At 43.9% G+C, this 13,410-nt stretch overlaps 2 protein-coding genes and 1 non-coding gene across 4 annotated transcripts; 1 reads left to right on the top strand and 2 right to left on the bottom strand.

Annotated features, from left to right (window-relative positions):
- Positions 1–263: 263 nt before the first annotated feature.
- On the bottom strand, positions 264–6,560 carry mtrf1l (mitochondrial translational release factor 1-like). Of its 2 annotated transcripts, XM_061837716.1 has the most exons (9): positions 6,488–6,556; positions 5,807–6,015; positions 5,670–5,743; positions 4,664–4,768; positions 3,489–3,567; positions 3,254–3,417; positions 1,908–2,025; positions 1,674–1,810; positions 264–925 (listed from the first exon to the last, which is right to left on the bottom strand). In XM_061837716.1, coding segments are annotated over exons 1-9 (1,101 nt in total). In that variant the 5' UTR covers positions 6,490–6,556; the 3' UTR covers positions 264–712. The 2 variants fall into 2 exon arrangements, with proteins under 2 accessions (XP_061693700.1, XP_061693699.1); XM_061837715.1 differs by having other exon boundaries at positions 5,807–6,560.
- On the bottom strand, positions 3,081–3,153 carry trnas-gcu (transfer RNA serine (anticodon GCU)). The gene has a single exon. It is a non-coding gene; the product is annotated as a tRNA-Ser (tRNA).
- An 826-nt stretch (positions 6,561–7,386) lies between the features above and the next one.
- Positions 7,387–12,064, top strand: fbxo5 (F-box protein 5). Its single transcript, XM_061837717.1, has 6 exons — positions 7,387–7,605; positions 8,492–9,068; positions 10,089–10,259; positions 10,343–10,433; positions 11,027–11,242; positions 11,396–12,064. Exons 2-6 carry the CDS (start codon positions 8,509–8,511, stop codon positions 11,657–11,659), a joined length of 1,302 nt encoding a protein of 433 aa, XP_061693701.1. The 5' UTR covers positions 7,387–7,605; positions 8,492–8,508; the 3' UTR covers positions 11,660–12,064.
- The last annotated feature ends 1,346 nt before the right edge of the window (positions 12,065–13,410 follow it).

Genomic DNA, 13,410 nt, shown 5'->3' with positions numbered 1-13,410 from the left:
TGCCTGCGTGGCTTTCCTCCCACATCCCAAAAACATGCAACGTTAATTGGACACTCTAAATTGCTCCTGGGTTTTGATTGTGAGTGCGGCTGTTTGTCTTCATGTGTCCTGCGATTGGCTGTCAAACCAGTTCAGGGTGTGCCCCGCCTCCTGCCCGTTGACAGCTGGGATAGGCCCCGGCACTCCACGCGACCCTTGTGAGGATACGCGGCTAAGAAAATGGATGGATGGATGGATGGATGGATAAAAAAGGGCACCCAAAATGTTTTAAAATCACTGCTTTAATCGTAACTTCGAAGACCTTTTTCTCTAGTAAGTTTCATCATGGAACGGTGTCGCAACAGGCAGACAACATTATCAGACCATTTCACAAACTTAGCTTATTTTTATGAAGAGTGATGATAAATGTCCGTTCATTTGGAAAGCGATTTTTCTACCGCCAAGGGGCTCAAAGAGCTTTAACACTTGTTTCTTCATTCACTGACTGATGACGCAGCAACCAGCGGGTTCAGTAACTTGCTCAAGGACACTTTGACAAGGTCACACGAGCTGAGGTTTGAACCCACAACCTTCAGCTTGCAATACGACCACTGAACTAACTCATCATAAAAAGTAACCTCGTGCACTCCCGCTCCAAAATCTGAGGACATTTTTTCCCAGATGAGCGTACGGAAGCGAAGTTCAGGCATTGGCAATCAATCCAAAGTGCTGCTCATCCTTCCTTGTTGCAGTTTTCCCCGAGAAGTTCCATGAGCTCCTCCTGGTTGGAGAATTCCTGCAGCGAGGAGTTCATCTCATCGAGGAGATGTTCACCCAGCAGGAAGGTCTCGACGTCGTGCAGCGTCAGACCGATGCGGTGGTCCGTGATGCGGTCCTGGGCAAAGTTGTACGTGCGGATCTTCTCGGACCTTCCTTTGGTGCCGATCTGTCGGAGAAACGCGGAGAATACGGGTGCATCTTCATCTTCAATACGTGACAATATGTTAGAAAGGTTCTTTTATCAGTTAAAAAAAAAATTAAGTGAAACCCAAATACAGATTCAATAACAACAAAGGAAAATACTTTATAGATTAATTTCTCATGTAATTTTTACATTTTCATCAGATGTAAGACAATAATTACAAATACTGTGTCATAATATGAGTTTTACTTTTTGAATTGAAGTACTGAAATAGTTTTCCAGGAGATTCTACTTTGAGGTGGACTTTATCATTTATTGTTCCCAGAGGAAATTATGGCAATCAAACTGTCACCGTAAAGCCTTCATTCATTGCACAGGCAATGTTAGAAGGAAAACAAGCATTCTAATATAAAATACATAAAACCAATACGCAATCAAGATTTTTAAACGCCATAAAAGTCTGACTTCACCACTGGTAAAAATACCAAAACGCTCACATCAAACGACTGTGTTGACATTGATGAGGGACACAACACGTTTAATGTACTTTGGATTGAGTCCTGCCACAAAAAGAGAAAAGACACGACCTGGAAAAAGATTTTCAAGTGCCTGTAAGTACCGAAAGGTGGCGACAAAGCCCAACTTTTTATATGAGCTGGGGATAGACTTGCACAAACTTCGGGGGTTGTTTGAGGAAAATCTGACTTTAGTTTGCGTTTCCCAGCCCCAGAAACGTCATTTGTCCCTTGCAGTGTGTAGCGTGCACACCAACCTGCACTTTGCGCTGATTGTAGCGCTTGCTGGTCTCTTCCTCCAGCTTCCTGCCGTACAGTTTTGCCCGCAGAGCCTTCATGGCCTTCTCCCTGTTCTTCAGCTGAGAGCGTTCCTGCTGGCACTCTGCCACAACACCTTGGAATCGCACCCACACACAAAAGCGTGACGGTTTGGAAGGATTCAGAACTTTTTCGAGGGCCGAAGCTGCCGGGCGTGTGATTGCGCATCGTACCGGTGGGCAGGTGCACTATTCTGACGGCGCTATCGGTGGTGTTGACGTGCTGACCCCCGGCGCCGCTCGCGCGCTTCGTTTCAATTCTCAGGTCCTTCGGGTTTATTGTGAACGAGATCTGAGGAAAAACGAGAAAAAAACCAACCATCTAACAAGTCCAAAGAAACCTCCAGACACAGCCGAAATTAAATTTGGTTTCATCGGAGGCACTTGGAATCAATTGCAAAAGTACAGGTTAGTGATCACAAATAGTGGGGAAAATTTTGAAGTCATCCATATTGGTCTTGTTTCTTTATATTAGAAAAAAACTTGCATTTCAGGAGAATAAATCATCTAAACCATTACATACAAGTCTACTGGGTTAAGGACAAAACCATTACATTTACAGTGGTGTGGCGGAGAAATATGTCAGAATAGTACAGGACATGTATGAGGAACAGTGGTGAGGTGTGCCACAGGTGTGTCAGAAGAATTTAAGGTGGAGGTGGGACTGCATCAGGGACCCGCTCTGAGCCCCTTCCTGTTTGCGGTAATAATGGATAGGCTGACAGATGAGGTTAGACTGGAATCCCCTTGGACCGCGATGTTCGGAGATGATATTGTGATCTGCAGGGAAAGCAGGCAGCCGGTGTAGGAACAATTAGAAATGAGTGAGCATATTGGTGGAGGGGTGCTGAGGGAGGATGGAGCTGCCAGGCGAAAGACCGAGAGAGAGAGAGAGGAAAAACAAAGAAAAGGTTGATGGATGTTGTGAGGGAGGATGTGAAGACTGTGGGCGTTAAAGAGGAAGATGCACGAGATGGGCTTAGATGGAAAAAGATGGCACGCTGTGGCGACCCCTAATCGGGACAAGCCGAAAGGAAAAGAAGATTTACAGTGGACCCCCCCGCTATTTACAGAGGATAGAGACCAGGTCGGACTACAAGCAGCGAGGATCCACCGATAGGTGACATCCTTTATTATTACATTGATTTGAATGATAAACCCCAGAGATGAAAAAAAAACCAACAACAAATCAGAATACTTGAATCAGCAAGTGCCTTTAAAAATAATAGTAGTAAGCTTCTTTCAGCTTGTCCCTTTCGGGGGTCGCCACAGCGCGTCATCTCAGATGAACGCACACATATGTTTACGCCGGATGCCCTTCCTGACGCAACCCTTCCCAGGGAGTGGAGGCCCCAGTGGGATATGAACCCACAACCCCTGGTTTAGCAAACCAGTGCTCTAACCACTGAGCTACGGGGCCTCTTTAAAAATAATAATAATAATAATAATAAATTTAAAAGCTCTACTTAAAAAAAAAAATAATAAAAATCTTTCCTGTTTGGCCCACAGCCTGATTCTACCTCAGTGGGTTGGGGCAGCACCGCCACGGTCATGGTGCTGGTGTGCATGCGGCCCTGTTTTTCCGTCCTGGGGACGCGCTGGACCCGGTGAACGCCGCCTTCGAACTTCATCCTCTTGTAGCTCCGACGGCCGCTGATGCTCGCCGAGGCGTGCCGCACTCCGCCTGGGCGCACGCGAGGGGACGCGACGATCAACTTTTACTCTGTGAGTTTTCTTTTATTTGTGGCGACTGACCTAAGTCACTGTTCATGTGTTCCAGGACGTCAAAGGTCCAACCGTTGTGCCGAGCGAATCCCTCGTACATGTCAAACAGCTTCACATAGGGGGAAAAAAATTATAATAACTTGGTTATTACGAGGAGAACCGTAACTATCGTTACACTGAGCCAGTGGTGAGCGTTGACATTTTCCATCCATCCATCCATTTTCTTTGCCACTTATCCTCACAAGGGTCGCGAGGAGGAGTGCTGGAACCTATCCCAGCTGTCAACGGGCAGGAGGCGGGGTACACCCTGAACCGGTCGCCAGCCAATCGCAGGGCACATGGAGACGAACAGCTGCACTCACGATCATACCTGTGGGCAATTTAGAGTGTCCAATTAATGTTGCATGTTTTGGGGGATGTGGGAGGAAACCGGAGTGCGCACCCGGAGGAAACCCACGCAGGCAGGGGGAGAACATGCAAACTCCGCACAGGCGGGGCCGGGATCGAACCCGGGTCTTCAGAATTGTGAGGCCAACGCTTTACCAACTGAGTCACCGTGCCGCCCTGTGGACATTTTCTTCCATGAAATTACGTGAATTTATTCATGCAATTATGTTGATTTTTTTTTTATATAGACTTCTGCATGTGTTAGCGTTTCTCTTGCACACGCTCCTTCCAGGACATTTACAGGGATGTTGTACGCTTTGTCCAAACAGATTTCCGCCTACAATATTTTTCCCAGGGTCCTTCAAACTTAGTAGTGCTGGCATGGTCAATTATTTTAAATCATATTAGCAATGGGACTGATTTTTTAACCCATCAGATTTCAAGAGTGCCGCCCCTTCAAAGTCATTCTGGTCGGCCAATTTCGAGTACCCTGCGTCTCAATCTGCAGTACATTTAATAATCAGCATCTCTGGTGGGGGGTGATGTGTTTTGTTGTCATGTGATTAGATAAATATGGATTCTGAACTGCTCCATCTTGTGTATTTGGCACAATTGGATGCTGTCATGTTGCATTTTGGTCATCTTTCGAAGGTCTTTAATGGTAATGTTGTGGTAATGCTACAAGTGGATCAAGTCCAGACTGAATGCCCAGGTACCAAATGCATTGCATGCCACTGTACTTGGAACTTATGTTTTGTATATAAACTATAATTGTTTTTTGTTTTGCTTTTGGTTTTTTTTTTTTTTAAATGACCAACCTCGGCGGTAAACAGCATGGCCTCCTGCCCGCCGACTCCTGCCGTCACTTCCAGGACGAGGTCGCTCAGATCAGCCTCGTCCTCCGTGATCAAAAGATCTAATATCTAAAATGGTGCGGAAAGAGTACATTTGAGACATTCAAACAGCAATTTTAAAAAGCAAATATAGTAGTTCCTCGTTGATCACGGAGTTGATGTTCTTGAACCCACTGCGATTGGTTAAAATATCTAAAGGACCGATCATATATTGAATTGCATATATTTTTCAACGTTTGATGACGCTCCCCGTAGTCTTCTCAAACCTTCTGGTGGGGGTTTGTAATATTTCTAAAATCAACTATTCTACATATCATCCTTTTTTTAATTGTTTGTGTATGATCATTCATAAAATGCATTTCACTAATACAAAATATGCACATGAGTTGATGGTATTGTTTTGGTCCAGTTGGGGTCACCATCCTCACGGCATGAAAAAAAAGAGTGAGAGGGGGGGGGGGGGCTGTTGAGTGACATGGGAGTCGATGGATGAGAGTGACGAATTTTCTGGCTATTAACTGACTAAGCCGTTCGCTAATCAGTTGTGGCTAAGCAGCTAACATATTAATGTGCTTCTTATGTGTTTATTTTCTTACTGTTTGTTCAATAAAGCTATTGAAAGGCCACCAGCAGCTGTATTTGTACTTAAGCAACTGTGGAGGGATTCCAATGTGTTCTAATGTAGGCTACAGCAGTAAAAGAGCAAAGGATGTTTATAATGAAGTGTCGACGTCCTCGCTAACAGACACGTGGCCCTTTATCCCTCCCCCCAACTGAAATGATCCCAAAGTTTGGAGAGTCTTTGTCTTACAAATTGATTCCTTCTGGCTCATGTTTATTGGGACAAGAGTCTGCAGTGACATTAGTTTGGAAAAAATGATAACTGCAAAATTCAGAGATAAAGTGAAAAATCTGTCATATCAAACAAAATTGCTCATTTGTTTTTATGACGAACACAACAATTAGGTACCTTTTGCCTCAGCTCATGGATGTCTTGCAAACAGGCATCCCGCTCCTGCTCAGCAAGTTCTCGGAGATCTTCAACTGCGGGATGGCCCGTAATTATACAAGGCTTTCCTCGAGTCTCCCTTGAAGAGTGTGACTCACCCTTGAAAAGCGCCTCCGTCTCACTCATCTCCTTCTGCTTGACGTCCAGCTCCCTGATGGTCTGGATGAGGGGAGCCAGCAGGGCCACTTTGGTCCTCTTGGCCCTCAGCTCTTCCGCAGTGCTCTGCTCCTGCTCATCGCCATTGACCGCCCTCAAAAAGTCGCTATACTCCGAGTCCATCTTTCTAAGGTAGTCCAGCAGAGACCTCCTGGAGAACAGTTCGTCCAGGGATAATAACTTGGCCACGTTCAAATGGCTTGCGGTCTGAAATGTCCTTGTGGTTCTGATGCAGCGTTTACGAAACTCAACATCTTTAATTAAACTTGAATAACGAGTAAAACGACAAATGATGCCGTTAAGGGCAGACTCCTTTCCTCGAGGGAGGAGTTGAATAGCTCTTCTCAAAAACATGATTGAATGTTTGTATCCTCTACATCAGAGAAACCTTCTCTGCCATTGCGATTCATTCAAAATGACCGGCAACCAGTTTACGAATCAAGAGAACCAACTAGAAAAGTCAGTCTTGCGCAACTCTCAAATCGTAAATATCGAAGACAAACAAGCAACTTAAAAGATACCGAACATTCAACTTTGCTGATATCGTTTACGGAAGATTATGACATTCACAACGCTAATGCAAACTTCGCCATCTATATCCTGTATACCAAAAACTGACGTACATGGTGAGAACATTCAAAACACCTTCCGGACGGGCGCAGCCATATTGAACACAGCACGCATGCGCAGTATTGAACGGCTCTCGTGTTAAAAATAAATAATAAATAACCAAAAATTGGGAACCGGTACAATTGATCAATTTCCGATAAGGAATCAATGATTAAATTGTTTTTTTTTTTCTTTTTAAAAAAAAAATCAATAATATGTGACGGTTGCTCCGTTGTCGCTCGCCCTCTTTACTCAACCGACCTCAGCCAGCAACAAATAAACAATTACTGTAAATTCACTCATGCAACTGAACGGAATCTGACCGGTTCCGTGCAAAGGCCTGAAATCACCAATTGACCAGCATGTTCAAGCCACTTATTTGCTTTGTTATTCAAATACAACAGTCAGGGTAAGCTTAACATTCACATTTTTATCGCTGTTTGATGTGGAGATAAAAACTTTTCTCTCAGAAAGAGTTCTTTAGTACTGTTTAATCTAGGGATGGAAATTATTTGACGTGTCACAGCGAACTCCAAAATATTGCAGTCTTTTTTTTACCTTATATTCCAGTCTGAATGCTCTAATATTGCGATCATATTACATGTTAGTAGGTATTGTTTCATTCGACATGTGTCCCCTGCCTCCAGATGTTGTGTGTGTAAGTATAGCTGAAAGAGAACGTTGTTTTTTTGCTTTTATTTGAGTCGGTGACTGAATTTGTGAAGCTGCGGGCAACCTCAACGCAGGCTCGACGCTTTAAATCGCGCATGCGCTCTGAAATCTCCCCCAGACCGCGGAGCCCGCTTCCACAACGTCGCTCGCGATTGGCTCCCGGTTTTGATAGGAAACGACCCACGCTGCACCGCGCATGCGCGATCCCTTCGAAATTACGCCATTTCCGCCCGATCCCAACTGCCAGCGTCGCTGATTGGTCGGTGGTTTAAATGGTGAAGCACCCGCTTCTCTTTGAATACTTTTGCGCCTTCTCTCGACAATCTCGAAACGTTGAGGCGATGGTAGGGCGACTTTTCTGAGCGCTGGATGTCTTTTTTATGTTTTTAAAAACCTCCAAAAAAGTAGGTGACTCCCGACGAAGACTGGCTTTTCATAAACGGGACGGAAAAACATTTTGGTGAGTTACTTTTGTTGTATTCAGCAGCCACCGAGCTGTCAAGTGAATGCCACGGAAATAAAATTCCGGTACCATGGCGTATATTCGGTTTTATGTAATCAATAATGCATCTTCGTGAGCTGTTTTTGTCTATCCTTAACGTATTTAATAATACGTCACGGTATTTTTTTCATGTCACTTGGTGCGTAAAAAAAAAAAAAAATGAGGAGGTCAGTCTAAGTCTCAAAATGGCTGGCCCCGCCAAATCTATGTGAGTTCAGAATAGTCTTAATTCGCTCGAAAGTGTAACGAAACAATGTCCGGCCACTTTGAAGCCTGCAGGGGGATCATGAAATGTTGTCAGCGTTGTATTTGCCGCCAATTTTGCCATGTTTGAGGTTGCTACGTTTGCTTGCACGCGATTTATGCCACGACTGAACTTCCTCCCGCGGGCCTGCATACAGAAAAATTGAACGATACCGAAACATGTATTTATAAACACACTAACAACCAACCCATTGTTTTTCTTCCCATGTATGTGGTAGTTTGTAGCCTTTTTAAATGTAGCGAATAGTTTCGTGTTTTTGGGGTGATTGTTTTCCACATGTCCAGGGTAGGCCGAAAGTAGACTGATACTAGCGAGTATGCTTCGTACAGCGATAATGCCTTAGAAATGTAAGTCTGAGACCTAAAAAGTCAACTTAATTCAAACCCCTTGTACATTGCTTATTTGGCATGTACAGCTCAAACAAAAAGCACACATCCAAAACGTGTAAATGTTCACTTAAAGTGAGCAGTAACACGTTTTGAAAACCGGAACAAGAGCTATCTTTTGGAAGCTGATCATTTAGTTGTAAATACCTGTACACCTCTGTGAGAGGATAAAACTGAGTTTCTCTATCTGCAGTATGTGCGGACGCCAACATGAAGTGCCCAAAGTATGACTTAGCCAAAGCCAAGAGGAACATGGAACGAGGCTCCCCGGAGAAGCCCTTGGCTCTCCATGTGAAAGATTCTCCCATCAAGGACCCCCTCCCCCTCAAGCCCCTTGCTCAGAGGGTGTCCACGGTGTTGTTCCCCAACAGCCTCGTAGCCGCCCGTGACAAAGAGAACCGAACCCTAAAGGTGGACGAGAGGACATTCGACGAGGCGTTCAATGACAGCGGCTACTTGTCCTTGCACAATAGTCGTATTGATGATGATGACAATCACGGTCAGGGCAAAAACCCTCACATCCCATTCCCGTTCCCCCCTCTGTGTGTGACACCAAAACTGTCCCCTCCATGTCAAGAGGGTACAGTTTCAGACTGCCTTGTGAGCCTCGGGGCTTCTTCCATACCCGTGGACCGCTGCAGGCGCAACCCACACGTGTTGGCTTTGTCATCCACCCCCGCTGAGCAACACTGCGAACCCAACCTCCCAATCAGGAAGTTCCAGCAAGCAGTGTGTCAAGAGCTCTCCAAGAGTTACAGCAAGAATAAGAGGTAGGTACTGACCCGGTTGCAAAGTCGTGAGCTTGACAAACGCTGCTTTCAAGGAAACTGGGAAATTTCACGTGTTAAGCCACTTAAAAGCTACACTTACTGTATTGTGCAGTGAAAAACCCGGCAGATGCAGTCCAAGTAAACGTGAGGGTGAAAATCTAGAATGTCTTTTTCTTAATCTGATTCGAAACTCAATCCCCTGGGGAAGAAAAAAATGAAATGTCTCAATGCCCCTTCGAGTGGTCCTACTTTCAACAAATGGGAGACAATTGCATCAAATTACTTTGGGGGAAATTGAGACTCGCTCACAGTTCTCTCAATAAATAAGAGGCAAAGCGTGGTCGCTTCACATTGTTCGAAAATGAGGGGAAAAAGATGACATATTGTATATTTAACCAGCAATAGGTGCTCCCGTGATACAAAACACCATAGACGTGCTATTGGAAATGATCAATCTTACAATAATTATTAGCACCTGAACAATTTATTTTCAGGAAGTTGTTTGCAGCACAGCGTCACACCAAATGGGTTTTTATTAGTTTTGCTGAGGTTATGTAGCTTGGGTTTATATATTTGCTGCTCTGTTGTTATCATCACACTCCAGATTTTCCGCATTTTTCTGCTTATTCCCCGACACTACGGTTTCTCTGGCTGTCGTGCTTTTTACAAATCTCTTACTGGGGGTGGTTTAGGTGAGATTAATGAGACTTTCCCCAATTTTCAGGAGTAAATACATTTTGAGATCTATCTTGGTAAGCTGTGTTGCAAATCGTGGATGCTATAAGATGGTGGAAAAGCACTTATGGGCGAGAATGTACATGACGTGGCTAAATGAAGCGCCTCAAGTCACGTCAGTCCTTCCGGCGCAGCCTTAACCACAAAATGGTGCGCAAGTGATACTATCAGGGTAAAGAGGGCTTTAGTTGGACTTGCAAAACAGCTTATTGCAATCGGGTGGGGATCACAAATGCGTTCGGGACCTGTGTTGTCCGATTCCTAATCGATTCCCCCCCTTGTCAGGTACGACTGGAGCGTCGTCTCTGAGGTGGCCAAGGATTATCAGCTGCACCAGGTGATCGGCGGCGGCATGGGCAGCGACTTTGTCGACGTGTTCGCGTCTCTCCTGTCCAAGAACATGAGAAACATCCTGGCCAACATCCTGGCCCTTCTGGGAGACATGGACCTCATCAGGTAGACGTTTTCCCGCTGGTCACTCGTCGTCGTGACCGTAAGATACAGTGCCAACGCCGCTTTGCTTGTGGACCGACCCACAGTTGCAAGAAGGTGAGCAGGACGTGGAGGAAGATCGTACGCGAGGACGGCGCCGCGCTGAGAAGGTGCCGGCAAGCCGAAAAGACGCTTCAGGTGAGGAAGGACACACAAACGTTGGCTCGGGGGCGCTTCTGACTGCGTCAAATGTGTCCAAATGGCCAAAGACTTACTTTGATACATACAAATGCATAAAATTCCATATATTCTAAATTGATAGACAGATACAAATCTTTACATTTATGGATATTCCCATTTAATTTGGGAAGTGAAAGTTGAAGTTGCTTTTAGTATGTTACTTTTAATCAACCACAGTAGATTTAAAAAAAAAAATGTGGATGTTGAAATTAAATTTCACTACATTGCTCTAGTTCAAATTTCATTTTGACAGTTTTAGATTTAAAAAAAAAAAAAAAAAAATTGTTCTTCCCCCATATATACTTTGTGTTGGCACCAAAAACTATGTCACCATTTCATTTGTTTTTATAGGTTTTGAAGTGCCTTTTTTTTTTTCTTCCTAGTTTATCTTTCACATTTAAAGTATTGAGTACATTAATTTATTCCCTTGTTTTTACACTTAAAGGTTTGTCAACTGTATGGAATATAAAATTATTAACATTTAATTCATTCAAAATGTGTAAAAAATATTTCTCAAAAGTCATATTTCCCCATTCCTTTTGACATTTTAGGAGTCATTAAGCTACGCGAAGGTCAAGACTTGCGATCTGACGAGAAATGCGGCGGGGTCCCGGGTGGTGATGTCGTGCATCCAGAAAGTGGCCTCGCCGCGCCCTCCGTCGTCGTCGTCGTCCGCTTCGACGGGCGGCGGCGTCAACAGACGGGCTGCCGCTCCCGCGCAGAAACACGACGGAAAATCTCAGTCTCGCTTTAATGAGTACAGGCAGGTCAGTGAACAAATGGGTCTATATGCTATGTAGTACATCCGTCAATCCAAAATTGTAAATTGCATATTTTTCGGAAATATGCGGAGTTCACGGCAAAAGCCCGCTCTTCAAAAAGCAATTGTGCTGACGTATTTTCCCGCTCCCTCCCGTCAGGCCGCCGGCACCCTGAAGCAGGACGAGTCCCTGCGCCGGTGCAGGGAGTGCGGCTCGCCCGCCACCCACTCCGACAAGTCCCAGCGGGCCACGTGCACGCGGCCCAGCTGCAAATTTGACTTCTGCACCCTCTGCCAGGAGGCCTTCCACGGCTCCGCCCCGTGCCGGGTGGCGTGCTGCACCACCCGCTTGCCCGCCCCGCGCAGCTCTTACTCCGTCCTTCCCGGCAGCGCGCGCAGCAAGAGAAACGTAAGGAGGTTGTGATGGTTGGCGTGCGGCTTGTTTTTTTTTTTTTTTTTTACCTTGTTCCGTATTGTTGCCAAAGAGGCGGGATTTCAGAGGGACTGTTCCAAATATACCTCCGCAATCAGCCCGACTGAATTAACTGAAGCACTTGCTCTCCAAAGCGTCCTGGAAAGTCATCCGATCGGGGCTCAGTGTTGTGGTCCGTGAGGACCCCAAAAGTAGACTTAAAAAAAAAAAAAAAAAAATGCTGACACTTTAAAGTTGTACATTTTAAGCATGTTTTAAAGGGGTTGTAAATAGCCTTTTAAATATATGCGGTATTTTTGTTTTAAATAAATGTAAGTTCTCTGTGAAAACGTTGTGCATATTTACTGTACTGTTTGTATTGATATTTTCTGTCAAATAGATGTTTTGTAAAACCTCGGGCCTCTTTGTCAATCCTTGTGCTGAAGTGTGGGTGAGGGAGCGAGCGAGCGAGCGAGAGAGAGATTTTACATTTGTGGCTATCCCGCGGGTCTAACTACTGCCAAAACAAATATAGCTAAGCTGTTCTATAGCATATACTACGATATTTATTTGCACGATGAAAGTTTACCTTTTAGTCGATGACACTGTGAGCTGTACAGTTTTCATTGTTTAGAAGAAAGACGACCAAGTCCTCTCCTTTTGCCGTTGACTCAGCTGACGCTGGGAGCAAGTTGAAAATCCAGCTCCGGGATGGCTGCCGCGAGCAAGTGACTAAAGTAACACTCACGGATCAAAGTTTCTCATAATTGTATAGTGAGAAATTTTGTCATAGTAATAAGATTTCTACTTACAATGACAAACCAGTCCCCATATACTTTAGTTATGATATTTGGAGTTAAACCTCCCCATACTGATAACTACATGTTTGTGGTTATGTAATGGTAAACCAGAAAGTTGGATTTATTTTTATTTTTTTTTTTTTTAAATAGCTGGAATGAATATTAACATCCACTCGGGCTCACCTATTAAATTAGCAGTTAACGGTGTATCAGTTTCATATCCGAGGCCGTTTTGGTTTTCAAAAAGCCCCCCGAAGACCAATGTTCAAAATATGCACATAAGTGCCAGCTTACGAGCGAGAAAATGTTTATTATATTCCAATATTTTTAGTGGGTTTATTGTTTATGTACACATCGAAGGGGGCCGACACTGTCCTTAGATTCCTTCAACGGATCGTTTTGACTTTTTGCCACTAGATGGTCGTGTTGTTCCCTGGCGCTTGTATCATCCTGGGGGGAAAAGTACACAATCAAATGTGCAAAATATTCCGTGGTATTAATTTAAGGCAGGACCGTGAACTAGTAATATTTTTTTGAATTGTATTGAAAATATGTCAATTCATTTTAAAGGCAAATTGTCAAATTATGTCATTACTTTTTCAGACTTTTTTGCAGTTTATTGAATAGAATTTACACTAAATATTTGCTCAGTGAAATATATTTTAAATGTTTTATTACCTCACATGTGAATTCATTTTTCATATATTTTCTTTTTTTTTCCAAAAAAACCAAATTGCTACTTTCCAAAAGAAATGCAAATATGTTAGTCATTTCACTTGTTATAGTTTTATTCTGTTGCAAAATGTACTCTTATTTTATATTTCCATGTAGTTTATCAGGGAGCATTTGAGGTTTTATTATTATTATAGGTTGTTCAAAGTATTTTTCAGTCATCTTTTGGCCTGGCTAAATATATGAAAAACATATTATGAGCATTTATAGTCTGTAGGGAATTTACTTTGT

Source organism: Syngnathoides biaculeatus, chromosome 12 (genome assembly GCF_019802595.1).
Source record: "Syngnathoides biaculeatus isolate LvHL_M chromosome 12, ASM1980259v1, whole genome shotgun sequence".
Classification (NCBI taxonomy): Eukaryota; Metazoa; Chordata; class Actinopteri; order Syngnathiformes; family Syngnathidae; genus Syngnathoides; species Syngnathoides biaculeatus.
This window is presented reverse-complemented; position numbering and strand designations above follow the sequence as displayed.

Excerpts from the sequence above, each read along its gene's own strand:
- mtrf1l (XM_061837715.1), bottom strand. The coding sequence starts at position 6,218 with ATGTTTTTGAGAAGAGCTATTCAACTCCTCCCTCGAGGAAAGGAGTCT. Across the intron at positions 4,769-5,669 it reads TCCATGAGCTGAGGCAAAAG|ATATTAGATCTTTTGATCAC; the intron begins GTACCTAATTGT and ends GCACCATTTTAG. Across the intron at positions 1,811-1,907 it reads AATAGTGCACCTGCCCACCG|GTGTTGTGGCAGAGTGCCAG; the intron begins GTACGATGCGCA and ends TGCGATTCCAAG.
- fbxo5 (XM_061837717.1), top strand. The coding sequence starts at position 8,509 with ATGAAGTGCCCAAAGTATGACTTAGCCAAAGCCAAGAGGAACATGGAA. Across the intron at positions 10,434-11,026 it reads AAGCCGAAAAGACGCTTCAG|GAGTCATTAAGCTACGCGAA; the intron begins GTGAGGAAGGAC and ends TTGACATTTTAG. Across the intron at positions 11,243-11,395 it reads GCTTTAATGAGTACAGGCAG|GCCGCCGGCACCCTGAAGCA; the intron begins GTCAGTGAACAA and ends CCCTCCCGTCAG.